General features: G+C 36.5%; 1 protein-coding gene across 2 annotated transcripts; it reads right to left on the bottom strand.

Annotated features, from left to right (window-relative positions):
* Positions 1-1,935: 1,935 nt before the first annotated feature.
* On the bottom strand, positions 1,936-22,992 carry LOC124157615 (FAS-associated factor 1). 2 transcript variants are annotated; one of them, XM_046532487.1, is made up of 16 exons: positions 22,897-22,992; positions 22,441-22,809; positions 22,209-22,277; positions 21,618-21,963; positions 20,769-20,955; positions 17,672-17,873; positions 16,936-17,040; positions 14,259-14,385; positions 8,654-8,799; positions 8,157-8,311; positions 7,834-7,970; positions 7,432-7,594; positions 6,408-6,492; positions 4,627-4,764; positions 3,909-3,986; positions 1,936-2,292 (listed from the first exon to the last, which is right to left on the bottom strand). In XM_046532487.1, exons 2-16 carry the CDS (start codon positions 22,477-22,479, stop codon positions 2,212-2,214), a joined length of 2,058 nt encoding a protein of 685 aa, XP_046388443.1. In that variant the 5' UTR covers positions 22,480-22,809; positions 22,897-22,992; the 3' UTR covers positions 1,936-2,211. The 2 variants fall into 2 exon arrangements, with proteins under 2 accessions (XP_046388443.1, XP_046388442.1); XM_046532486.1 differs by having other exon boundaries at positions 22,441-22,934.

The raw sequence follows: 22,992 nt of genomic DNA, 5'->3' as shown, positions 1-22,992 counted from the left end.
TACTCCACCACCAATACATTACTTCCGTCAGAACCCAGCAGTCACACTTATACTGGCCAGTAGCCAAAACCATGATTAGATAAGGACAAAGTGCTCAGGTAAAAATATTTGGTCTGTGACTGAGCTGGAATGAGGGTGGAGCTAAACATTGCTTCAGACCAGAATGGTCTGCAACTGGTCTGGACAACGGGTGGGTAAACTGGTCTGGACCTAGGTGTAGCCTAGTCTGTAACTGGTGTGTACTGCTTGCCGCGCTGCACTAGAATTTGTCTTCTCAGAAGGTCTATGTGGTCTGGAACTAATCTGTTCTAGTGACTAGCTGGTTTGCACTATTTAACCTGAGACTCGTAGAATATTTCAGCATTAAGAGAGCTCAGAAAGCACAACGATATAACATGTTTCAATTGTGTGACAAAATTATCAAACTATCCGGAGCAAAGGACAAAATCCCAATGGACCTTTACGAGGGAATATATCGAGTGCCTTGCTCATGCAGAAAATATTACATCGACGAGACTTGCAGATCAATGAAAATCCGGTAGCAGGAACATCGAAGGGCTACTAAAAACAAACAGCACCAACTCTCAGCCATATCTGAGCACGCTTGGAGTGAACCTGGACACAACATACTCTTTGAAGACCCCAAAATAATAGCAAAAGAAAATAAATACTTCCCTCGCCTTATCAAAGAAGCTATTGAGATAGCAAAAACCCCAGCGAATTTCAACAGGGATCAAGGCTACTGCCTGCATATCGGATGGAAAAGGATTCTCCGACCACCAACCAATGGGAGACCAACAATGAGAGATGGGCAATCACCGACCAATGAGAGAGCAGCAGCGGGATGAAGAGGCCTACACAAGGCAGAAAATTTTCCGAGTTACCTCACCTTCGACCTGAAGACGCTGACTGCAATGTCAGCGAAACTGTTGTCGCCAAAACCCAACGGACGCAGTGAAAACCCGGAGAGAATGCAGAGATCATCTAATATTGAACTTGACTTTTTTCCATCGATACAAAATATTAGGGACATCAGCTAACAGAAAAATCAAAATCAATTGCTATGCTGACACTTTCAAAGATGTACATACCAATATCCCTACATTTGTTGCTGTCTTTCTCTTCTCCATCTTATTTTTCTTCTTACTTGTATTCAGGTGATAAATCACTACAAGGATTTAAGACGACCTTGAGGATGTCCTTATGAACTTTTTCTAACTTTCCCATGCTCATATGACTGTGCTCCATATTTTCCAGGAAGAGATAGTTGTTAGGGTTCCCCAACTTCGTTCCACAAGCAGCTCCAGGAGTCACGATGACCCACAAGCCTTATCACCATCTTGGGGTTGTAGATCACAATGATAATAATGAACCATCTTATTGGATACTCCGGTTAACTTGGTACTTGTCTCTGCCTTGAAAGAAATAGGCAAGTGCTTATAAATTAAACTGGCTTTCTTCAGAACAGTGGCGGAATCAAAATTTTTAGCCATAAATTATGATGTTGCCTTATTTTCATGTGTGCATAGTCCCGTCAAATTCTTCTTTGTACTGAGTTCAAGTTCAAGCACACCATGCACCCATAAAAGATGACCACGTTTATGATTAAATAGCTGTCCATATTATGTTGTAATAATATAAGGTACCTATTATGGACTTAAACATGAGGAACAAAATTTGAAATCCATGGTAAAATTTAATGTGGTATTAAAATTGGAAATTTTATTATGACTGTGGACATGCCATGCTATCATTACCAGGAAAGATCAGAATGCCTGAAGCAAGCTTCCCAATCGGTGGCAGGTTACATATGACATTGATGTAATTTTGTTCATGCATGAAAAGTCTTGATATTGATGAAATTCAACTTCAATAAAACCAATGGACCAGAAAGTTGTTCATATTTTAGATAGGCAGATACATAAATATAAAATATTTAGTACATAATAAAGAGATTTTTATTAATATTAACCATGTACAATCTTACTTAAATAATTTCAGGAGAATCAATTCAAATTTAAATAAATTTAAAATGAGATTCTCATTTGGCCTTAATGACTACCAATTTAGTAAAAGGAACACTAACTTTAGCTTATCTTTATAAGATTATAATTAATAAAATCATTATGTACAATATAAACACAAAGGATTTTGCAAAGAATGTAACCAACATATTGAACCAATAAAACATGCAAATTTCTGTTTCAAGGATTATCGTTCTTCTAAGATCACAGTTTCTTGTGGGTACAGATTAAGCTCCTGAAGTGTGGATTCCTGGTCCATTTCAGTCAGCTGCAAAGTAGAAGGAAGTCATAACTTTCCCATAAATTTAATGTACATTATAAATATGTACCACTATAATAATAAAAAATGTTATATTCTAATGATTCATATGATAGAACATATAAAAAAAGCAGAAGGGCTTAAAATTTGCATTTTTAGAAACTTACCATCCTGTACTTGTTAAAAATTACATTCAGAAAATAACACATTTTCAGATGCGCTGCTCAATAAAACAGCTATGTATTTGTTAATTTTCTCCTCAATAATTATGGAATGAAAAATGTTATGCAAAAATCCCAAAGAAAATAGGTATCTAATGCATCGAACATGGAAACTACTTAGACCACATAGTGTTCCAGAAACATTCTTTGAACTGGGGAGACTACATATATCATATGTATTTTAAATTCTGCTGTGTTAAAGACCTATGTTAGAACACATATTAAAATTGTATTTTTGCCCACCTATCAGCAAGTATGGGCTAAGTAGGCTCATTCACAGTTTTTCCTCAGTTGATTGAGAGTTGAGTTTAAAATAAGAAGACCCGAAGACCTCTCTAGGTAGTCATTAACTGTGGAAGTATGAAAAGTAATTTCAAACTTGTTTTCTCCACATTTAAATTTAATATTATGACCACAATATCATTACAATGCAGCATTCTCAGAGTGGAACACTTTGAAACCAGGAACATTAAAAAAAACATTAGCCTGTGACTCAATTGGTAATAATCTTCTATATTATTTCTACTGTATAGATACCTTTTTCTCAACTTATACACAACCAAACTCTACAAATGAGGTACCAAAATGCACAGAATTTATCAGAGAACATACGACGGCATTTCTTACTTCCTAAATATTGCTATTGTTTTCTAAAATTGGTTTTTAAATAATAAAAAAAAAACAAAAAAAAACGGTAAATATTCCTGACATTAACGGCGCACAAACTGATACATTTGTTCATTTGCAACAATATCTCGCATTCTTTAAATAACTTTTATCAAAATGCGGCTGATTCCACATTCAAGTCTCCTGTTGATACGTAAGTATGAGTCGTCATGTGCGTTTAACAGAGGATAGTGTAATTACTTCCAATGTTGTGTTTAAAGAGGTCCTCTACCTCAATTGAACATAAACATTCCAATTAAATTTGTACATAAGACCCTGCCTTTTTTTTCTAAATTTTAAAATTAGAAACGCTCCTATCCCTCTGTGGACCTGCATTGAAAAGAGCGGGGGAAGCTCACTGGGAGCGGGCGCATCACGCTCGTACTATCTTATTTTCCACAATTCATTTACTTTTTTTCCTTTGCCTAGAAAGCTATTTAATCATAGGTTGGTGGGATTTTCACAAGGTGAGCTGTTCTATGTTCGAGCAGACGTTAGAGTTTCAATGGCTAACTCCGCCATCGTCCTCAGGGTGTCGAGTCGCTCAACGTGCTGAGAGTTAGCCATTGAAATGTCGGCTCTTATAGAACAGCTCACCCCATGGGAATACCGCAGAGCATTCATCCACATTGTTTGGCACGAAAGCACAAAGTCTTATTTAATCATAATTTGGTATTTTTAGAAATTTGCTTAAATAATAAAAATACACATAGCTTAAAATGAATTAAAGTTACTTACGTCCCTCCGAGGCCAACTAGTGAGAACCTTATAGTCTGCTTGTGGATATCCAAGAACTACAAGATAGTCCATTAAAACCTGTAAATAATGAATGGATTAGTAGATTAATGCAAATATAGAATAAAGCATATATAGCATAATCACAGCAAACATTTGTGTAGTCTACAGATTCTTAATAACCCATTTTTTCCCAGGTATCAACTATGTCATTATCAAGACTCAAAATCTACTTTAAATTTTGCACATAGATGAGCGTAGATAAAAAGAAATTTCACATTACTATGTGGGTGGTTCAATAATACCTCAGAAATTTTGAGATTGCTCTGGTACATTAAAAAATGGATTTTTCCCGGTAATCAGCACTCATAACCAATGAGCTTTTATATTTTCAGCTCTATCATCACATAGTGTCTCAGTTATTATCAATTGGCATAAACAATTTTTGTTTACAGTCGTGGATAAAATTGAAATTCAGATGGTAATTGAACATTTATTTTTAAAAATGCCGAGTTGGATACATTTCATGGCACATCTACTCTAAGTTGTGCATGGGAATGAAGGGGCTTCATCCTTCACCTTCGGATATAACGAGCACTTGAGCGATTTTCTGGGGAGCACTCCTTAAACCCAGCTCACAATTAATCATTTAACTCAAATTTGAGCAGAAATCAAATTCATTCATTATCACTATGGAAGTACTTATAAACCTGCCATATACCTTCAGCTTTGTGTTTATAAGGAAAAGCCGGGTAGTAACTTTTTCACTTGGCAGCCGGAATCTTATCTTTGTGACGAAGTCTCCAGCGCCTTCACCAGGTTCTTCTGGGAGACTTGACTGGACCTGCAGTCTGTGGGCCTAGGTGTATTAAATGAAAAAAATTACACTAGAGCATACTGAAAGACTTATGCAGATATTCGCAAGTTTATAGATGTTCGTCTCTTCAATGTCCACAAGACTAATTTGTTTGTATAGACATAATTGGATTTGAATTCATACAGTAAACTCTCAATTATGCAAAGCAGGAAAACATAAAGTATCGATAATACAAAGTGAAACTGTCGATCCCAATGAAAAGCCTACACCAAATTCATGGCACATTTATGATTTATGTTTCAAAAGTTATGTGCGAATTTCTATTGCATGGAGATCAAAGATATTACCCTGTGTGTTCAGCTTAGTACAACATGAAATACATATTTTGCGTAAATTTATGTCTTAAAATCTACTGCAAAAATCATTAACACCCAGAAAAATTTAAAACAATTCCCTAACAACAAATTAAGTTAGAAAAGCAAAATTAGATGTTCTGGGAGATTTCTCAAAAATTATTTAAATTATATAATTCAATGTTACAAAAAGCTAATTTTTTGCTTCCAACGACTTCATATTATCAAAAGTTTACTGCAATACAAAATGGGCTCGTTCTAACATTTTTTCACAACTGACTGTGATACAGAGAGACATACTTTATGATCCTTAGCCTACTTCTCAACCTATTCCCAATAAAAAATTGTAGGCATCCACCCTTTTGATAACAACACAAACACATGTGGAGTGGATAGCCGCTTCTCAGCAACTCCGGAGCCGTATGAATAGGCCTCATAATATTTTTTGTTGACCATACTCGTGTGAGGGATTCTTTCCTCCAATAAGTGAATGAGTTAATCAGCCACAACTCAGACGATGTCACCAACTCATGAAAAGAGGGGGGCAACTTTCATGTAGTTCATTTTAATATTATGGGAGAATGGCAGAGTAGGGAATTTTTTTGTCATACGTACCTTCCCTACGATCGACCATATTCTTTCCACGAATAGCAATTTTGAATATGAATGAACTCTATAAAAAGCTAATCTATATGTAAAAAACAAATAGCCCATAACTTGGGGACAGTCTATATGCTAGAGTAAATACTGTGCACACCAAAACTTGGTTATCACTCAATTATGGAAAGAAATAGACTCATGGGGGATACTTATTAATGACTTTGGTCATGGATATTGAGGAAAGCCTTCAATTCACTAAATTAATATTTGGAAAGCAATCCTCTGAACTGTACATTTTAGATATAGCATATATTGACTAAGACTATTGCAGTGTATTGTGTTTAATGTTGAATAAAAGTTTTATTACTATACTGCTTGATGGTGCTAGTAAGATTATTTAACTCCTCATTAGTACTACTTTCTAAGAAAACAAACACTTTTTCTTTGAACTTCGGTGCCACCTCCATAAATTTGTATTCTCATGAAAATATACTTGCCTAATTATTTGGGCCAAGTCGTAGTGGGTATCTCAACACAAGAATAAATGATAAAAATCAAACAGGGATGCAAGAAAATCAATATGTAATTCCTGAGAATGATCAGGTTAATTTAGGTTCAGAATGGTTTAAGCAGAATATTGCACCCTCCAGTTCTTAAATTAATAGTTCATGATTTGTTTAGCAAAACTTCCAACTGAGGATATTTTAGCATCAAAAACACAATAAAACTAACCTCCTTTTGCTTCTCAACTTCCTCTTTTTCCTGCTCTAGCCTCTTCCTCTCCATGTCCTCAATCATTTTTGCTTCTTCCTTGGCTCTGGTGATAGTGAGCACATGCAAAGAGAAAAATTCCTAAATTTAGGCAAGTAATTACCCATTTATACACTTATCTCTTTAAGAAAAATGAGGCAAAAGTATATTACCCATGTAGTAATGAATTGATCTAGCAAAAGTTTTCATGATGTAGCATCACACACACAATATAGTTCACTAGTAATAACATTTATTGCCTTTTGACCATTCACAGAAAATTGCCACTCATTATATTTGATATTTACCAAAAAATACCACTTTCATGATGCACATAAGAATAACTGTGTAAACAAATTCAACAATCCAAAAAATTATTTTAATCAAAATAACAATTCACTTTCTTGCTGAACACTCATTTCAATATATTTAAAGAGGCTTTTAATGAACATTAGAGCAACACCATTCACATTGAAATGGGAGAAAGACACAAAATTTTGCAGAACATAAGTGGCTGAGCATTCTAGTGAAACTATTATCTTCTGTTTCATGAGAGGACCCCAACTACTGGACAGTATCTCTGTTTCTCAGCATGCCAACTAAGTAGGTATTCATTATAGCCAAATGGGTTAAAATTTCCCTTGAATGTGTTTTCTTCAATTTGACCAAAGCATTTTATCCTGCTCTTTCTCCAGAAATCCAAAAGCAAACAAGGTAAACGAGCGAGTCATCGCTTGTATGGGGAAAAAATAGGGAAAATAATAATAAAATCCAAACTTAAATTTCAGGGTCCACCAAACTAATATATGTATAAATAAAGTAGCCATTTGAAATGTATAACACACCTTCATTTTGAACAACAGACCTTACCATATGACAAAAAAGAAAGCTTTAATGCATACAAATATGTACAAATGGGTGATTATCTGCATTTCTTTCTTAATAAAAACTGATCACACTAATCAAGGTCATATTTCATGAAATTTGATTAAGGTGATAAATTTACCTGTCTGCTTCGAGGGAGGCAAAGTATGCCTCGTCTTGCTCTCTCTTCACTAGCTCCCTAGCTGCCCTTTCCTCTTCCTCTTTAATTTCTAACCTCTGCTGTTGCTCAAAAACATCAACTGCTTGGATTAAATTTGGAAGGAGCTCATGAACGCTTATGCTTCCTAAAAATAAAAAAATAAAACATTCCCTTCATTTACACCATGGTCACCAAGAAGTATGCACAATAATAGCATATTATGCCACAAATATAAGCAAGCATGAAAACTTATAAATAAACTGTACTTTATATGTTTGAGATAATAAGAGTTACATTAACTTGGGGAAAATAGTTGCAGTATTACGGATTAATAATATAGAACTTGAGACCAAAGTCTCCTAATAAATTAAACAATTTTATTACCGTGAATGACTGTGAATATTTCTGTTACTGATCTCGCCCTCATAACAATTATCAAGGCAGGTAATTGTTCCACTTCAATACTTTGAATAGTCATGGATGCCATTGAGCCCAGACTTCTGGACACAGACGCTAACAGCCTGAAAAATACATATTACAAGGTACAGAATCAATGATTTTACCAAAGAAATGAATTGGCATTAGTGTATAATAACTTATACCAAATTAATGGCTTTTAATTTGATTTTGAATAAAAGAGCCAAGGCCCACATGTAAAAAGGCACGTTCTGGCCCATTACAAAGCCTGGTATGTACCAAGTACTTACTTATTTCGGTTGGACTCAAAGGTTATGTCCCAGCCCCAAAGTACAAAGTTTGAAGTTAAACAGGAAATAATTGATTCAGCACATAACAGTTGAGCACAAAACACATTTGTAAGCACACTTGCTTCATGATGAAGGTAAAGAGCTAGCAAACGCCTCTGAAATAAAATAAAAATTACCACTTTATTGCATAGGGAAAAAACATATGCACCACAAAATATAAAATTTTCAGATATTATCTTGGACAAAACACCATTAAAAACTGTAAGTGATGTGAGAAAAATATCTTTCAAATGCAGGCAAATGCTGAATTGCAAGAACACAAAATTAAATCATCAAAAGTTAAGAAAATAATTTGAAAAGGTGAATATGTAGCTATAATTTGAGATAAGACTGTCTTTAAAAAACAGACAAAACTTATCATTCCTCACAAAGACAAACTGAAAAAAACAGCAATTCTTGTAAAATGATGGAAGAAAATCAAGAAGTGTAATGAATACCTCTTTTGCAGGTTTTGAACATGCTTCTTTGACAGCATCATCGAGACAACCTTGAAAGAAAACTGGGTGTGTACGCCCATAGCGACTTCGAAATTGCTCAGTAAAGTGGAAGGATGCAGAGGCTTCATCTTCTACATTATCTGGAACTAGAATCAAAGCCCTTGGTTAAAATTTAAAAAAATAGAACTATGTATTGATTTCTATGTGAAAAATTCAATGACACAGAGCATGGACCTGAGGCCTTCAGGCATCTGTGCAGACCACTCAACTATCCAGGATGTTATCGACAGAGATATTTTGAGTAACATGCCGTAATAATCCCCAAGTGAAAATTTTCCTTTCATGAAAACATCATTTTCCTTTACCCACTGAGGTTCTGAGCTTAGTACATGACTGCCCAAAAAATAAGAGAATTGTTTTCAGCTCCTCAGTAATTATTGATGAATTCTCCACCATTACTTCCAAATGGATTTATCAATTGAAATTAACTATTTTTTGAATAGTTGCATTACCATGAGAACCTTAGGAAATACTGTCTATAGAGGTTAACAGCCTAATCCTTGTGCTTCAAATTAAAGGATCTCTTTTCATCCCATCATCTGCCATAAACCCATTTCCCTGCTGGTTGCCATGTTTTAATGACTGTGCTGAAATCTAATACCCCAGCAGCTCAATTCTGTAAATGTCATATCTACATTTCGCGTGCTTCGAACCACAGTGGAGTTCTGACACCTCTCACCATCAAGGACGTTCAAGCGATTCTGCAAGCCAGCATCGTGAGATGTTTGACGGGTTGCGAACGATCACTTGAGTTTCTTATGCTGGTAGTTGTGCGGATGCGAAGAACGAATCAGAATCTTCGACACAAACTTACTTCAGCTGCCAACTGCAACTCCAGTTACCATAGACGATCACACACAATGCCATGGCAGATTCACTCCTTAAGGTGATAAGACTTTACTCAAATTTGAGTTAAGTCTTTCCTTTTAAAAGTATCAATTTATAATAAGTTACGGTTGCTTAGTTTATAGGTATTAACTGTATATTACCTCTTTTATATGTTGTCAAGTGCTGCATATCAAAGCCAGGTTATCGTTAGCAGGCACGTAATTGCACAATTAGCAGTAATTTTCTCATAATCTGGAGCAAATGCTTATGCAGAATGAGAACAAGTGTTATTTTATTATCTCACAATGGTTCATTCTCGTATGCGTTTCAGCTGTTATCATCATTTCAGTACACAATTTTAAATGTGCTGTCGTGCATATATCAGATTGTGCAAGCACATGCCACAATTCACGATTTAAACTGGTGAAAATGTTTCAGTGCGAATACAAGTTGATTATTAATAGTTTCTGCTAGAGGACGAAATGTTTACATGCCTTAGTATTTCTTTTAGGTATGTCAACAGAAAAAAGAATCATGTTGGCTGTGTGACTGAACGGCAGCAATAATGCATGGAAGAGATGGAATGGATGATTAATGTTTACCCTAACATAATAAATCATGCCCCGGCAAGCCACTTGAACGTCTACGAATTAATCGTGGTGTGAGCTCAGTGACAATATCCATTGCCAATCCTCGAGATATGCGGAAAAAACTCTTAAATCCTCTTCCCGCATCTCGAAGGGATTGTTGATATTGCGTATCTGCCACCGAAGTATGTGCATCTGTTGCCTCCGTCGACGTTGATGCTCATGCAACAGTAGTGGAACTATAACTATGAAAAAGAGCCTCCATTCTTCTTAAAAAAAATTAATCGAAGGCTTGAACTTACAAAATAAATATTAAATAAATACGTTAATATTCCATGCCGCACAGCACTTTTTATACAGCACCTTGTTTGGCGCAGTAATCATTGGTTATACTCCAAACTATAATGAACATTAAGTTGTGAGTATTTGACTAGTACATTCCAGTAGATGCACAAATATAAGATAATTGTCAAACACTCAGCGCAAGGCAACTTCTCACCAACTTCAATCACAATAAAGGCGAATCAATTCAAATAGTACGCGGATGTAAGTTTAACTTAATAAATTTCTTTTATTTATTCTTAATATATTTTATTCATGAGAAGTGACAATATAAAATAGCCATCATCGTAATTAATGAATAATGTGCTATTAATAAACAATCATAGCGTAAATTCATAATGAAAAATTTTAGCGCATTGCCGCGAAGAAGCTACCACAGGTCCTCTTGGCCATGAATATTTTCACAGACGCAGCACTCAACGGAGTGACGTCACTAAAAAGTTTCAGAATCGCTCCAGCATCGTAGCCGTCAATAAATTGACGAAATCTGCTTGTGACAGCCATTTGACATTTCCAGAATCGAGCTGCAGTATTAAATATGATTTACTCCCTTCCATCCATCTATGCCTTTCCATTCTTCACCTCTAAGGAACCATATCCTATTACCCTAGCAAAACTCCCAACGCACCACCAAAGTCGAAGTATTTATCTCTAAGTCTTGAGAAGGAATGATGACATTTATCAAGGGCATAATTATTAGCAATTACCCTCTTCTTGATCTTGCCACATTCTCACTTCTGAAATAAGATACCCTCACTCAAGGTAACACAAGGCAAATAGTTCAGTATCACTTATTCCCAAACCCAAGAAAAAATTAAAGGGTTTAAGAGAATTATTCTGCTTAGCTTGGTTTCTTTTCAACACCACTCAGTTGACCTCTTTAGAAAAAAAATCTTCCCTGCTCAAGTAAGCAAATTTGGAGGACAAAATGAGAATACATGCTACTTGCTCAAATTAAGCTTTTAGAGAGTTCTCCATTTACACAGAGGTACTGATGTGCAGAGAGAATGACGTCATTCATAGGCTCCAACACCCAACATGTCTGTGATCGGGAGATACGTGCCCTTAGTCTCTACAGAGACCCAGGCCATGGACTAGGCCACGTTTGGTTGCTATAGCATTTGAACAGTCAACTTGTAAAGAAACCAATGTCGAGAATGAATATACAATTGTATTTGACATTGACTAATTTTCCAAGTTAATTAAAACACAAAACTTTTAGTGGGCTGATTAAGCTCTAAGAGAACACTTCTCTCTTTACAGTTTGTCACGTTAGGAGGTAGTGCGTTATATTTTAGAAAGTAAACTACAGTGCAACCTCGATATAACGACACCCCACGGTGCACTAATAAACACTCGCTATAGCGAATTGTCGCTTTACCGGAGGTGGAGCAAATAATAGCCAATATATCTGTTGCGGACAGATATACAAGAACAGGAGTGGTGCGGCGACAGATAAACATCTATCCGATAAACGTAAGCATAAATCCAGACGAAAGGCGATGTTTTTTTGCATCACTAAATTTCTTTACTCAAACAACGACTAACTATTCAAACAATTTATAAGCGCGGCACTGAATAAAAATCATGCAAAGCATTGTTTCGTCAATCATTATGCCAATGCACAACTGACGAAGCCATTTTTCTATGCACTTAATTAGTTCATTTACGTGATCATTCTATTATTTTGGTATTTTCCACTGAAAATTCAAAAATTTACTGATAAAACAGTATCGTGGTTATTTAATGCCTCAAATGCTTCTATTGGTGTATGTTTATTGTTTCTGTTCGTTAAGCGGCAGTGAAGTGAAATAACGCATTACATTTGTTTCTACAGGAGAAAACGGTGGAAGGTTGTATAACGTTCCCGCCTTGGAAGACATTTTCTATCAGATAATGTAATATCTTCATCATCTACGGTAAAAAGTTTGCTAAGCTTGAAAAATGATGTGATTAAAATTGCCGTTGTTGAAAAAAAGTTTCTTTTTGAGTGTTACGCTCGCGACATATTTGAAATAATGCACCGAGTTTACCACGGCACTGCAAACGAGAGTTAGTTGTTCTGTGAGTTCTTCCAGCGGCCACCAGGGGATGCTCGGCTACCCATGTGACAAAAGAGAGCACCAGTACGACTACGACCACTGACGCGAATAGTTCACCCTTGTAAATCCGCAACGGAGAATAAATACGTCCATCCGGACAATTCACGCTGAGTATCATTGCTTCGTACATCCTACATCATCGCTAAGGCACACTACCTACCTTTAGAGGCATCATTGCAAGAAATACCTCATACTGCAAGGGTTTTGTCGGGGAGTTGTATGTAAAAAAGTTCCGTTTCGTCTATGTTGTATGACGCGGGGAATGCTTCTAAAGATAATTATGATCGGAGTCCTTTCTTCCACGACTTCGGGTTTACACCGCAGGCATCAACAGCAATTATGATGGGAGATAACGCTTTGGTGCTTCGCATTAGTATAATCAACCTTCCGCACTCTTAAAATTCTCAATTCGCAATCTATGCCTGAAATACTCCGCTTTAGGCTTAGGCGTAGCCCCTTTCTCAGAAGTTCCCGCGGATTTGAGTGGGCAAAACCACCCGAACAAAGCTCCTTATAACTCTTCATCGTCTGCATTCCTTGGGCGCTTTTGTTTTTTTTAATTTTGCAGAGCGAATAGGAAGATAAATTAATTTTGACACTCTCATATTATGTACTCCTTTATTTTTATTTTCTCGCTTAGACGTGTTTGGCGTTTTTTTGGCCATGGTGTCTGCCATCAAATGCTTTCTATTCATTCAACTCATGGACGCGCGGGTATGCTGCCGACTGCTTTCTGCCGCCCGAGGAACAAAGGAAGATGAAGCATTCGCAAATGCTAATGCCACAATATTTTCACCAAAATTAACTACTTATTTATCGAACGACAGTTTACCACATAAATTTGAGACTGAGCACTCCATTAACTTCATTTCTAACAGATCGCTAGCAATTACAGAGGTTAAGGAGTCTTGATGAAAGTCTTCCGGCGGTGAAACCCTCGCTATGGCGAGAGCCAACACCAAAAGGGTCTCGTAAAAACGAATTTTTTAACATGCTTATTATAGGGTCAATTGACGGTGCATCGGCTATGTCTCGTTATGGCGGAGGTGTCGCTATAGCCCGTACTCGCTTTAACGAGGTTCCACTGTATTAATGTTCTCAAGTAAACTTTTCACTTCCATTTCCAATAGAAGATTATTGCCACACATTACTTTAAGGGAGGGCTTTTTAAAATGCTCTTTCAAGTTTACTTGACCAAAAACACCTCTGACATCAGACATACAATAGCTGCAGGGGCACAATCCTGAGATTTTTCAAAGAAGCTGAAATTGACCTTTGATTTCCAATTGAACCAGGATATCTCAATAAAATTCACTTCTGTATAATCAACACATGGTGGAGCACAAGCAGTAATCAATGAATTCTGATTTATTAGCCGAGAGAAACTACACATTATAGGCACAAAAATAGGCCAAATTATAACTAAGTTAATTTAAAACAAAGTAAATCGTCAGCTCCTTTGGCCTTGTCACACCAAGACCCAATTTTTTGGCATTTCATTGAGACTATAACGATAGAAAAAATCCTATTACTTGCAAGTTTGAACTAAAACCTTGGATACATTTCTAAAAGAAACATTGAAAACATAATTAAAATCCTCAATTCCAAGCAATTATAGTACATTTAAAATGCCACTTCAGCATTTTTAATAACTTAAGCTAAAATAAAATTGCATCATATACATACTTAAAGGCTGCATCCTCTTGCTTTCAATACCCATAATGGACATGTCATCCTCCGCATTAAATGACTCGGATGCATCTTCAAATTCTTCAACTGAACTGTTATCACTATCAGCTAGATCAATCACTATCTGTAATACAAAATTAAATCATGTCACTGTTACCTGGAGGGAGTACAAATAAAGTAAACAAAATGAAATATATAACTATTTGCTTTACACAAATGGTCGACAAAGGATTGAGTTTAAGGCCAATTTCAAGCAAGGGAATTTTCAAAATTTCCTCAAACTGAAAGTAATTGAGTGCAATGCTTCCAAACATTTTAAGTAACAAATAGAAAGTAGAAAAGATTTTACTACAATTTTCATAGGTCACAAACAATAATGCCAAAATGGTGAGTTTCTGCCATTAAATATGATCACGAAAAAAATTTCATAAGTTAAGACATATGCAGCTGCAATTCCTCAAAGCAGAATGACCTTTACGTTCCTGAAACGATCAATGAAAAAATGCACAATTTTCTATGAGTGGGAAAAGTTTAGCATCGACAATATGACATCCTTTTGTACTCCCCATTTTCGTTCTGTGATTAAGTCATTACATCAATTGATATTTTGCCTTGGGGTTGCAATCACTAACCTTAAATGAAAAGTGTATTCCAGATATATAGTATACATACCAGGAATAAAATAAAACCTCTATTTTTTAAGCCTTTAGAGCAAACAAAAATATGGACACTGTGTTTAAGTGTTTAAAATCAAGATTGTTTTTTGGGTAAATAATTTTTGAATATGTACTGCATTTAATTCTTAGCAAATTTGGCACATACGTTTGTACTTGAGTTACAAGGAATAACAAAGAAAATTATTTTTGTTTCATCTTTCATACTTATCAGACATAAGATTAGACAGCAACACAAGTGTATGAATTTGAGGGCTGCCAACTATACGGCCTGTCTCATTAATAAAGTCAGTTTTGTACTCAGACGTAAGGGACTTAAAGGTGTGAGATTTTTATGAACTTTGGTGCTCAATCGGCCACCTGACAGTGCTCCTCTTGCTAAGAGTGTCAGCAGAAGGGGTTTTATTTTCAGTGGTTTGCTAGATCTCTGGTAAGGAAGTTCTATGGCGGGTGGATGTCCCTTAAAATTTTTTGTTTTCTTCCAGTGTAAACCTTTTAAATTGTTTCTTTTTTGTAGTATCAACAATGACATTTGCTCTTTGGATTCGGAGGCCTGAATGAGCATACCTCTTACTTTTTGAATCATTGTAACCAAGTATTGAGAACTGGTAACTGATAAGTGAGACTGGTATTGAGAACCAGACAGGGATCGAGAACCGGAAAATTTTAAGAACAGACTCATCCTCGTATTCACTAAAATCTTTTTCATTGAATATTAACCCCTCTTGATGATTTGCTGACTTCCTACCTTTCTATTAGCAGATTTTGATTATTAGAAAAATTCCTAGCTGCATGCCGGATCAAAGTTGGTTCAATATCACTCATTGCAATGTGATGTGTACCTACGTTTTCATCCAATTGAATAAACCCGACTTTAGATACTTGCTATTCTTTCAGAAACTTAAAGAAATATTCCCTATTTTTTCTGGCTGAAATTCAGTACCACTGCGTAAAACCAAGACATAGTGTAAAATCAGAGTGCTTAAAATCAAAGTTTTACAGTATACTCATTAGCAGAAAAAAGTTTTAAGAAATCAAAAACTTATTCAAACATGTTCAGAGTCATTTTCAGAGTACTGAAATGACTACAATTATCAGCACATGAAAAGGCGATCATCAAAAAGAAACCAAGCCAAATCAAGAAAAAAGACAAAATGTTTAAAGGGATATTTCATTTAAAATTAAAATTAGAGAATAAAAATCAACAAGTTTTGAAGTGGACAATCCTCAGCCCGTACATCCAGACTGAATTAATAAATGTGTTTTAATAATGTTGGATTATTCACAGTATCTTTATAAAGATTTATGGACAAAATTAATGAAATTTATCTCAATAAAAGATGTGGAGGAATAAATTTTGCATCAAAAACTGTGCTTCCCTACCTGGAAATTGAGTTCTGAAGAATGGTATTCCATTATAATTTCGGAGAAAACATTATTCATTCCTAAATCAAACACTTCCAGGGATTTTATACATGACACCTACAAATCATTCTTCTTTACGGAAAAGAAGTAGAATGACATAACCTTATATCTCATAAATCATGGGGTGTGGCATGGTTAACTCAGAATACTGTCAAACCAAAAATGAGAATTCATTACCTAAAGATATGTACAAACCTAATGAATACCTTAGTATAATTTTATCAGTATGCCATTCAATGGATTAATGGAAAATTAAGGACATTAAACAACATACATAAGCAACAAAAAAAACTGAACTCAAAAATGTCATGCAATTCAAATTATATAATAAGTTTTGGTCATTTTTGAGCCAAGTAGCAAGCCACTCAGACATCAACCACTCAATTAAAAAGAAATCACATCAGAATATGCATATAATCAAGGTGTTGGAACCCAAAAACATAGTCTTAACAAAGGTGTTTTTTAAGTTAGAGTCAATTAAAAAGAGTTTTCATGAACATAAGATTCTTCATAAAATAATTATAAAATGAATATTTACATGAAACCTTAGACATCTGTCTTAAACAATGAATTACCTTTTTATTATCTCTAGCAACAGATGTAGGATGACTAGCAGTAACTGCTTTTCTCACTGATAATTTATGAGTGGGGTAATCAATACCGGAAAATGCCAGTGTTACCTGTAAAGCACATGAAAAGATATAAAGTCTATGATTAAAAAGAGTATGTACTAACAACTCATAATAATATTGAAAAATTAAAATTTGACATAATTTTTTTTTCTTAAAAATGTGAATAATTATCAAGATCGAACGAGTTGATGCATTTCATTAGATTATTCTTAAAACGTAATTGAAAAAGATGCTGTACAAGGACAGATAAACATACTCAACTTATCAAAAACAAAGCAAAATATCATATACAAAATTGGGTTTATAATGTCATAACAATTAGAGCATGAAACAACGGACAGATGACTGAATTGGAGACAGAAACAACAAAGTACCTAACAAACACACTAATAAGAGAACTTGATTATCTCCTGGATCAACATCTGAGGACTTTTAGTTTATAGCCTGAAAACAGAGCATCCACATATCTGCCCATATGTGGCCCAGGAGAGGAAAAACTATAAACCTAAAAAAATCACATCTGATACCCGGCATTATTTAGAAACAATATGGATTCAAAAATTGTGATTCAAAAAATCTATTCAAGGTATTCATGGAATGACAACATTGAAGACTTATCACTGCAAACTTAAAACTGACTTCCGGAGATTTTCGGAATTTATTTCCTGAACAAACTTACAGAGTCATCATCTAGAGCTCTTTGAGGCCAGCCAGTCCATACTTGATGGCGAACTGGTATGTCAGTCACAGAATGTACATCTCCTTTTACTTCTAAAACAGTTCTTGTTCCAGGAAACTTGAGACAGTAATTCTTGTCACGAGTTTCATCACGAACATTCAAAGTAAACTCTTGGGCGAGCCTTTCAGCTATTCTAGAAGAACTGAAATGGAAATATGTACATAATAAGTAGCTTACTGAATGTTAAGTGCATTACAAAAACTGAAACATGGCATGAAGGCATTAAAGGACCTTGACAGAGCCAATCACAGCTTAACATTAAACATGCATTAACAGCTGTATCCATAACAAGTACTCTTGACTTGAAGAGATCAACTGGAATATAGACCAAACTGTTGTCTTATATAAACAGTAAGGTAGTGACATTTTCTAAATCATTACTACAAAAAACTTTCAAATGAGGAAAATTTTGGTGGCTCCAAAAAGCAATTCCATGTTAATAAGGTCAAGTGGGCAACACAAACCAGCAAGGGTTAGCTTTTTATGAAGTTATAACAATACAAAAACACTATCAAGATTTTCAAGACTTGAAATATATAGAGCTATCTTATATGTTTGAATAGTGTGTTTAAATATGTTTGAATGTATGGCATCCGTGAAGGGATGCCAACTAACAAAAAATATTGGGAGGACCCAAACCAGGGAATTTGCCCCGGGAAATTTTATAAGTGGTGAGTTTTTAAGGTTTTTAAGCATTTTAGAAGAGTCATATGATCAACATTAGAACCCTAATAACTTGAATCTCGATAACTGGACACTCTGGTGAAAATCTACAAGCCTGACACATTTTTTCCTCACACCCATAATGAATTTTTGAGGGGGCTCGGGCCCCCTCAGACCCATGGAGTCGGCACCACTGGTTGGAGGCCACAGAGGGGCAGTTGTGATTTCAATAATTTGAGCAATAAAAGATTTTCTAGGTTAGAGGAGAGTAATTCTCAAACAATATTTGGAAGTACTGTACAAGCACATGTAAGAGATGCACCTTTTTTCCCAGAAAATGTAGTCGCATATGGGGTTGCGTCTCTTACACAAACTTCCCATCTTCCCCCACCCCTTTCCCTGGTTGTAAGTCCAAGGGGAACTGAGTGGCCCTGGTTTTCAGCATGACTCAGTCGCCTAAAAACCAAGGTCATAAACAAGCATTAGGCAGGGGAGTTTCTCCCTTAGTGACGTATTTTTAAAATGCTCTTGTTTGTGTTTCTTACTCGTAAGCATCGCTTTGTCACGTCCGTACCTCAGAGGTGAACATGAAAAAGATTGCGTGAGGTTTTTCGCTCAGGAGGGCACACTAAATTTATTGCCACAAGTGGGATTTATACTGCAAACAGTAATTGCATATCAAAAGTAGAGAAACGTGTAGTTTTGAAGGAAAATACCTGGTTAATATTCAACATCTGTCTTGCGGAGTAATTTCCATTATGCTAAGGGCCTAATTTTTCAAAAATCATCTTCAGACGCTATTATGAGGATTATTGCAATTGAAAATAATATTGGTGTCAAAACCTGTTGTTTAATAAATTCAAACAAGTGTACTTTGTTGGACTAAATGGTGGATAGAAAATCAGAAATGCTTATAAGTGAAGAGAGCAGAGGGAGAGGTAGAGGGGAAGGAAAGCACTCCTTCATCTTTCAAGCAACGAGGGTACGAGCAAAGGAGCAAGGGAAGAGCACGTCCGATTTTGCTTGTGACGTCTTTGCCTTCAAAGTGAAGGCGCAGCAATGTGATACACGCTGGTAATGTGTCAGCTTAAGTTTCCAGTCCATCTCATCTTGTTTAAATACACTCGTACTACGCTTGTTTCTTCCAAAATTGTGCTGTTTGGACTATGTTGAATATTAGTAGCCTTGTTATAACTAAAATTCTTTGTGTCATGTGATTCACCCACCCCTCTCTCCCCCTTCTTCTTCCTCCTCACCTTGCAACCGCCCAAGATGCAAGTGCTACTTCTTATTTTGCTCCACCTCCCAAACAGTCATCAACAAATCTTCCTCATTTCCATGCTGCACATCCTTTAATGTCGTACACCAACTATCCTGCAATTTCTGCCCTACCTACCACATTGGAGAATGCACCATGCCAGTCTCTATCCAAATGAACAACCACAGCCACTCCAACAAGTCCCCTCCATTCGTTGAGCCCGTTCCCCAACACACCACCTCCCACAATAGTTCCTTCAACCAATGCTTTTCCCTTTCCTTCATTGAAATTCTTCCAGAAAATGCCACTAACATTGAGGTGAGAACCCGTGAATTAGCGCACATCTAGGAGGAAATAGCATTTGAACCGCCTAGACTGAACATTGCTCACCAGCCAATCCCTCTCCTTTCCCCCTCACCTCTGCCTTCCCCTCCATCTCAGTCCCCCCCACCTCCATAGAAGACATCAACAGTTCCTTCTCACTCATTGAGAATGGTGGGTCACCCCATCGAAATGGCTGTGAAAAACATTTTGTGATATTTCCCCAAAAATACAGAATAAAAGCAGAATGAGTAAGGCCTAGGTAATTGTTCTACCTTCTTTCTCCAGAGGACTAAAAGTAGTATGTGACGAATGCATGGGTATACAAACATTAGCATTATTACTCTCATTATAATGAAATTTTGCATATGAGTCACGAATGTTCTGAAGTTCTCGGAAAGGTGTCAATTTAAAAGTTCAGAGGCTGAATTTCATAGGGAAGGAAGAATAACGTCGATATGGTATTAGGAGGAAACGACCGACTGCTAAGGTCATTTGCACCATGAGGGAAGGATATGAAAGGAAGGGGGCAGAGAAACCTGGAGTCGGCATTAACCTGCTCTCAAAAATGGTACCAAGGGTTAACGTCCCATTTGACAGACCATGCAACTTGCAGTGCCCTCCACACAACACTTAACTACGGTTCGGGTATTTTCTAAAATTTCTCTGCAACCGCCCGCCGGGATTAATAATTATCCACCAGGATTTGAAGCAGAGCCCACGGGGTGGGAAGCCAACACACTAGCCACCAAACCAACCCAATCCCCAAAAGAAAAAACACCAAGAGTAACTTACTCAAGAGATGAATCTAATGCCATGGAATCCTGTTGACAACTTAGGTGCAGGTTGTTTTCCAGTGGAAGACTAAGAGAAGCCAGAGTAGCAGAGTTTGGGGGACTCGTTACACCACGCTTCCAACCTCTAAGTTCTTGCCTGCACGATGGAACATCCAACTCTGCATGAATTATTGCCTTCAGGTCACCTGCCGTGAAAATAATACATAAATTAGAGCTTATTATAGGAATGTGGAGGAATCAATTCAAACTCTCCCTTGGCCATAACAAACCACCTAAATTTGGTTATATTATCATAAGGAATTGTTTCCCCCAGAAGATTTTTTTCTCATGTATGCTACTTGTACTTATATTTCTGAACTGCAAAGTTATTTGATTCCAAGTTTGCATATTAACAGCATAAGGTTTATGGTCCGTCAAATTTGGTTCAGATGTTCAGTCCATCCTTCTAGCTTTGTCTCCAAAATAATGCACAATGGAAAAGTTAAATACTGGTTGGAGCAGATATGGTCTACCATAAAGTTGGAAGAATATGATTTCAACATATCAGATTGTTTCCTCCTATACATTAACAGGTCTAGTCCTTGGATTTACGAGCACAGACTGGGATGTTGGAAATTCACAGGGACTAAATGAACATTCCATATAATTAAGATTTGATATCGTCAACAGAACGTTAACCACTGCAACAAAAGCAAGGATTGTCAACCACGAAAATGACTTAAAACTAGACCAATAATCAAGTTTGAGAATCTGTTAATTATCGATGCTACAGGTTTATTCAAATCAACAAGATAAGCACCTTGACATTGAACAAGGAATCCCAAAAAAGAACTTTATAATCTCTTACCGACAGTTTCTGTGTCTGGTATTTTGAAGTTCACTATTCTGTTTTTGAAGTGAATTTGAAAATTCAAGAGCCTGCTACTTTGCGATGAGAGAGATGATGTGGATGGAAAGGAATCGCCGGAGTACGTCATTGATCGCTTGCTGCCAGTGTCAACTCTGCACATTCTTCTTGGCCTTCCACCAACTTCAACCACTTCTTCGTCAACATCGCCTCTACCCGAGGGCGGTCTTCCACCCAGACCTCTACTCTCGGCCATGTCTATTATTTCAATGTCCGGCCCGGTATTTGCTTGTGACTCTGACGGCAAGGTCTGAGTTTCCTGTGGCATAACCCGATTGATTGCTCGCTGAAAAGATATAAGCCATAAAGATGATGGTATATTACAGTGAAATTAAGCCTGTGGCTGTCTCTGTCCCCAGAACAAACCCTTAACACCAGGGCAATCATATATTACACACAACTAACCAATTAATAACAACATGAAGTGCATACGTATGTAAGGCTACAAATGATGAAAACTTATAATTATTTTAACCGTAGGATGTATATAAATGCTCTAAATGAATGCATGCTGCACAGAATTCAACATACCAGAAGGTCCCAATTGGTTTCCTCCAAATGGTAAAGTGCTTCAGCAACATCCTCGATTCCAGTACAGGCCTGCAATAAAACCTTCATGATATAAACAGCAAACAATCCTTTTAATTAGAGGAGAAAATATAAGAATCAAGGCACAATGATAAAAACACAACGGCAATCCAAAATTTTTAAACCCTGGGTAATCAATTCAGCCTCAATGAAAAGTAAATAAAGGTAAAAATACCTGAAAATTAGCAAGTATCTCTTCTCTATTCTCCGACATGATGGCAATAAACGTCAGTTAAAGGTATATCTCATCGACCTTCGTATAAATGGCTGCAGACTTGAAACTTAATTTCAAATTAAAATCCGTCCGGCAGAGCACAGAATATCACTTCACCTAGCAAGTACGACAATAGTCCTTAAAACCACAATCATTAGAGAAGGGTTTCCCCACTCCAAATGATATTTTCTGTAGATTCCCGGTGCCAGAAACGATGAAAAACCATAGGTTTGGATCCCTTAACACACTGAGGGAGCAAGCTTACTAATTGTGCAGGTTATTACAGGGACGTCATGCCGTTGAAGAACAGCAAGCTTCTAATTACGAAGCCTAAAATTAAACGGAAGCGAAACCGGTGGTTAGCAAATCACACATGTATCTCAAATTTTTTAAATGTCAAGGGTTTTTCCAACGCACCTTTAATGCTGTGTAACTTAACGTATCCTAGCGGACGCATACGCTACTCATTTCAGAATTCATTTTTCTGCTCGAGCGCCACAAGTGTTCAAGAAA

This window comes from Ischnura elegans, chromosome 4, assembly GCF_921293095.1.
Source record: "Ischnura elegans chromosome 4, ioIscEleg1.1, whole genome shotgun sequence".
NCBI lineage: Eukaryota > Metazoa > Arthropoda > Insecta > Odonata > Coenagrionidae > Ischnura > Ischnura elegans.
This window is presented reverse-complemented; position numbering and strand designations above follow the sequence as displayed.